The 5,315-nt window shown below is 47.0% G+C and overlaps 1 protein-coding gene across 1 annotated transcript; it reads left to right on the forward strand.

Annotated features, from left to right (window-relative positions):
* The first annotated feature begins 276 nt into the window (after positions 1-276).
* On the forward strand, positions 277-1,749 carry MRPL17 (mitochondrial ribosomal protein L17). Its single transcript, NM_001034274.2, is given in 3 exon segments — positions 277-495; positions 811-879; positions 1,209-1,749. Coding segments are annotated over 3 exon segments (519 nt in total). The 5' UTR covers positions 277-321; the 3' UTR covers positions 1,485-1,749.
* The last annotated feature ends 3,566 nt before the right edge of the window (positions 1,750-5,315 follow it).

Genomic DNA, 5,315 nt, shown 5'->3' on the forward strand with positions numbered 1-5,315 from the left:
CCCAGCGCGGGGTCCTATGACCACTGTTGCAGCACCAGAGAAACCGTCAGCCTGCTCACTCCACACTAGGGGGCGCCTGGTTCCCGGGCAAAGCAGCAGCGCTCGCTAGACCAAACTCCGCCCGTCTCTCCTCCTCCAGACGAGGTCAACGCCCCGTCCCCGCCCTCCCCAAGGCTGCCAACGAGGCAGGCTCCGATACACATGCGCAAACACGTCCACCACGCAGCTACGTAGGGCGCGTGAGTCCTCTAAGCTCCGCCTCTCGGCCGGGTCTCTGAGTTTCCAGTTCCGGCCTCACAGGGGCGGGGAGAAGCTGGGAACATGCGGTTGTCGTTCGCCGCCGCGATCTCCCACGGCCGCGTATACCGCCGCCTAGGCCTTGGTCCCGAGTCCCGCATTCACCTGTTGCAGAACTTGCTTACGGGACTGGTGCGACACGAACGCATCGAGGCGTCATGGGCACGCGTGGACGAGCTGAGGGGCTACGCCGAGAAGGTAAGGGGAGTGACCCTCTTGTTCCTCTCCTAGGTCTGGCCTGAGGGGGCGGGATCCGGCTGGAGTTGGGGAAGAATTGGGACCGCCCTGGTAAACAGTGCCGGGAAGTCTCTTTCCTTATTACCGTGAGCTGAACCTACTCCTGTGGCCCCTCAAATGGAGACCTGATTAGGACTGCGTGGTTATAGGTACCCTGAATTAGCGACATGCTGTGCTAGTGTCTGGAATGAATAGGTTGTAGTTTGGCATTAGAGGATTAAGATTGACGCCTCCTTTCTTGCTCGGATTTTGGTCAGTGATGTTGTGTCCTCACAGCTTATTGACTACGGGAAGCTGGGAGACACCAACGAACGAGCCATGCGCATGGCGGACTTCTGGCTCACGGTGAGTGCATCCTGTCCACTTCCCAGATCTTATCCTTTGGTCCCTAAGTGGAAGGGAGTTGTTAGAGGAAAGGGAACTGGGCAGAATTAAGGTAGGCACTTACGGACAAATGTGAACTAAGTTAGAGATATATGTCCTACGTTGAGTTCAACGTGAATCTCAGTCTACACAATTGTCTGTAATTGATCACTTTATAAAACCACGTCAGAGGGTGAGGGAAGGGATGTAGGGGGGTGTGTGTTTGGACCCTACCTTTGGGGATGCTGAAAGTTAATGTCTCAGTGATGGTGCCTGACTCTGCTCTCTCCTGGAAAACTCTCCCCCTCTAGGAGAAAGACTTGATCCCAAAGCTGTTTCAAGTACTGGCCCCTCGGTACCAAGGTCAGAATGGGGGCTACACGAGAATGCTGCAGATCCCAAATCGGAATCAGCAGGATCGGGCCAAAATGGCAGTGATTGAGTACAAAGGGAACTGTCTCCCACCCCTGCCCCTGCCACGCAGAGACAGCAACCTTACACTCCTAAACCAGCTGCTTCGGGGGCTGCGGCAGGACCAGGAAGCAAGCACCCGCAGCTCCCACCCAGCTCAAACACCAGAAGTTTAACTGAAGCCAAAGGGCATGTGGCCCCCATCAGTGCCCATGATCACAGGCCTTGGGAGCTCTATTAAGCTCTAAGAACTGGAGCTTGAGTTGTAAAATGGACTGTCTGATTGGAGTCTGGAGCCCAGAACTTTCTGAGACCCAGATACCCTTTTCTTTGCACAATAGGTAAAAATTCATTGTATGTATGTAAACTGATTGTTTTCCCCCCTTTGGATTTCTGGAGAATGAGAACTGAGATAGTAAATTCATGGCATGTTTCTGGCTCTTAATCTGGGTTGTGTTGAATTAACACAGTTTTGTTTTTCTTCATGCCTGATTATATGGGGCATGTATTCTGTAATTCCAAACTAGCCCCCATAGGTGATTGAGTTTTGTTATCTAGCATAGAGACTGAGCCCCTGGGATTTCTTAAAGATTACTTCCTGACAAGGGTAGGAGGGTGAACATCTAGAAGTGAACTTTCTGTAATAATCTGGTACCCTAGGAACCTTCAAGGTTCCATTCCTCTGTTTCTGGACAGGATCACATGTTACCCTCAAGTGCTCCCCTCAAATCCTGAATGGACTTCAGAGGAGAGGACCATCAACCTGGCCAGGAGAGTGGAAGCATTTAGCAGAGGATGTTGACTGCAGGATAAGCTCCTTCCTTTTGGGGTGGGAATGGAGGGGTGAAGGAGAGGGTAGAAGTGGAAGAAAGATTAGGAAGTTAAATCCGTGGGAATTTCCTGGAAGTTTTCATTGTTGTCAAATCTGGGCCTCTCTGGGAACTCGGAAGAGGGAAATCCGGCTTCAGAATGGTCAGGGGATGTGAGAAGTAGGAAGTTCCTTTATGTGCACTAGGAACTGTGAAGCCAGACTGGGCCCAGCCAGGCTGCCCATCCCTCACACTCAGAGGCTTCACTTGGTGATAGTCACGGGAAGTCTTAGAGCTATCATCCCTGCATGAATACGGGATAGGGCCTAGCAGATCCCAGATTGCTAGTACAGTGGGAAAAAGAGATTTTTATCTTAGGGCAGACCTTCAGAGGGTATTTGGCCCACCAAACCCATACACTGTTTGAGATAATAAGGTTGCAGGTGGAGGGCTCACCAGTCTAGCAGACAGATACTAGCCTTGGTGACAGCTACTCTGGTCCTGTTTCAGGACACCTGCCCAAGTCTGAGAAACTGATCTGCTCCCAACACAGGTCTCATCTCTTTTACTGTACTCCAGTTGGTCTTCACTATTACAAAAAAGCTCTTTCTGACATTATATTTTGAGTAACATATAGTAGACACTTAGAACATTTATTGACTAAACATTGAACTCTGAATGCTTCTCCAAAAGAATTTGTCCCCTTTCTGTCTTTTTTGGCACTAACTCATTTCCCTTAGCCAGATATCTTGGAGTCAGCCTTGACTCCTAGAAAAAGCACTTTCCTTAAAATTAAAACCACATCTTTAAGTATTGCTAACAGGTGGGTTATGACTGGACTTTTGTATCTTTTCCTCTTAGGCCCCAGAAATATACCTTCCTTTGGGGCTTTCGGTAGTTCCCCAAGTGTTTTATTCAGCATCTGCTAGTACCCAGCATCATTTTACGCACTAGGGATATACTAGTTAACAAGTGTTGGCCATATGTCGGGCCCTGGGCTACATACTAGGATATAGAATTGAGAAGAAACAACCTTTGCCATCAAGGAGCTCACAGCCTGATGGGCCATGTCCAGTGCCACAGTGGTCTCAAGAGACACTGCATCCCCTTTAATGTTTTAGTCTGTATAGTAGATAGAGTATGTGAATCCTAAAGCATTTACTAAAGGCTCAGGGATTGTGCAGTGGTAAAGAACTCCCCTGCCAATGCAAGAGACGAGTTCAATCCCTGGGTTGGTAAAGTCCTCTGGAGTAGGACATGGTAACCCTCTCCAGTATTCTTGCCTGGAAAATTCCATGGACAGTCTGATGGGCTGCAGTCCACCAGGTTGCAGAGTTGGACTGGACTGAACATAAACACTGGGATAACACCAGGGAAATAACAGTGTAGCAGTTTCACTGCTGCTAAGTCACTTCAGTCGTGTCTGACTCTGTGCGACCCCATAGACAGCAGCCCACTAGGCTCCTCTGTCCCTGGGATTCTCCAGGCAAGAATACTGGAGTGGGTTGCCATTTCCTTCTCCAATACATGAAAGTGAAAAGTGAAAGTGATGTCACTCAGTCGTGTCTGACTCTTAGTGACCCCATGCAGTGCAGCCCACCAAGCTCCTCCGTCCATGGGATTTTCTAGGCAAGAGTACTGGAGTGGGGTGCCATTGCCGTCTCCAGCAGTTTCACTAATCAGGCCTATAAATGGCAAGTCTTCACCTAAATAGGTGAAATATGCCCCCAAATCCACGCTAGCACCTATTTAATAAATTCTAAACTCCCAAGAGAGGCCTATATATACTAAAAATTCCCTCCTCCTTGTAAAGATTCTCTATTCAGGCTCCAGCTTCACAAAGTATGCCCATTCTCCTCAAAACGTAACAAGTTTAGTCTCAATAGATCAATGGCAGTGTAAGCTCAGTATCCAAAGGAAACTACTACAAAAGTCAGAGACTTAATGTTACACTCATTTTCTGCAGTAAAATTAGCACGTCATGTGAAATTTATTTCCATATCTCAAATCTGTAAACACGCCTCCCTAGTCTAAAATCCAAGACCTCTCTATCCTGGATTACTCCCACAGCCCCCTGATTTACTTCCCTCTACACTGCAGCCATAGTGATAGGGATATGCTGTCTTAATTCTCTGCTCTTCTTTTCCAATAGGGAAGGAGTCCATATTCCTTACTGTGATTCTCCTCAGTGAGTAGGCATCTGCTCATTGCTCCAACTTCTCTTGTCTCTAATTTTATGTTCCAGAGTCTTGGAGGTTTCCCTATACATGGGCTTCCCAGGTGGTGCTAGTGGTAAAGAACCTGCCTGCCAGTGCAGGAGACATAAGAGACACAGGTTGGATCCCTGGGTCAGGAAGATTCCCTGAAGAAGGGCATGGCAACCCACTCCAGTATTCTTGCCTGGAGAATCCCCATGGACAGAGGAGCCTGGCGGGCTGCCGTCCGTAGGATCACAAAGAGTCGGACACACTTAGCACTTCCCTGTGCATGGCTTTCCTTAGTACATTTTGTTCATCTACCACCCAGAGAACTCGCTCCCTTTTACCTACCTGACTTGTACACACTTTTGGCATCTCTTGGGTGACTGCTCTGACCATCTTCTTAGTGACCCTAGGTGCCACTACAGTGTTTTCGTAATGCACTGAATTTACCACATTGCATTACAGTTCCTTGCAGTGGGTTGATTCCCAAACAAATGCCCCAGATTAGTCTAAAGGCAGTCAATGGTACATCCACCCCCTTGCTATTGATGGGTTCAGAGATAGAGAGGTCTTAAATAATTTGAGGCAGTGAGAATCCAGGCTCTGTAAGACTAAGATCACATATTATTCTGATAAACAGGCAACTGGCTCAAGGCTGAAGATGATACTGAGAATGGTAGGTCAGAACAACTAAAAGATACTTTATAATGAGAATCTTTAGTGATTATTCCCATTTGTGCCTGAGTTTTTTCTATGAATTGCTACCAAAAGTAATCTGATATATTGTTTTGTAGTGTTGAATCTTTAGTGTTTCTCCAAATTTTTTTTACTATGACCCATAGATCAAAATACATTTACGTCAGAACACAATATTGATGTGTGTATGTATATATATATGTATATATATATATATTGTTGAAACAAAAGCATCACAAAATGTTATTTATAAACATCATGTACATTAATATTGTCTACTCTCTTCTAGTTTACTTTTTTA

Source organism: Bos taurus, chromosome 15 (assembly GCF_002263795.3).
Source record: "Bos taurus isolate L1 Dominette 01449 registration number 42190680 breed Hereford chromosome 15, ARS-UCD2.0, whole genome shotgun sequence".
NCBI lineage: Eukaryota > Metazoa > Chordata > Mammalia > Artiodactyla > Bovidae > Bos > Bos taurus.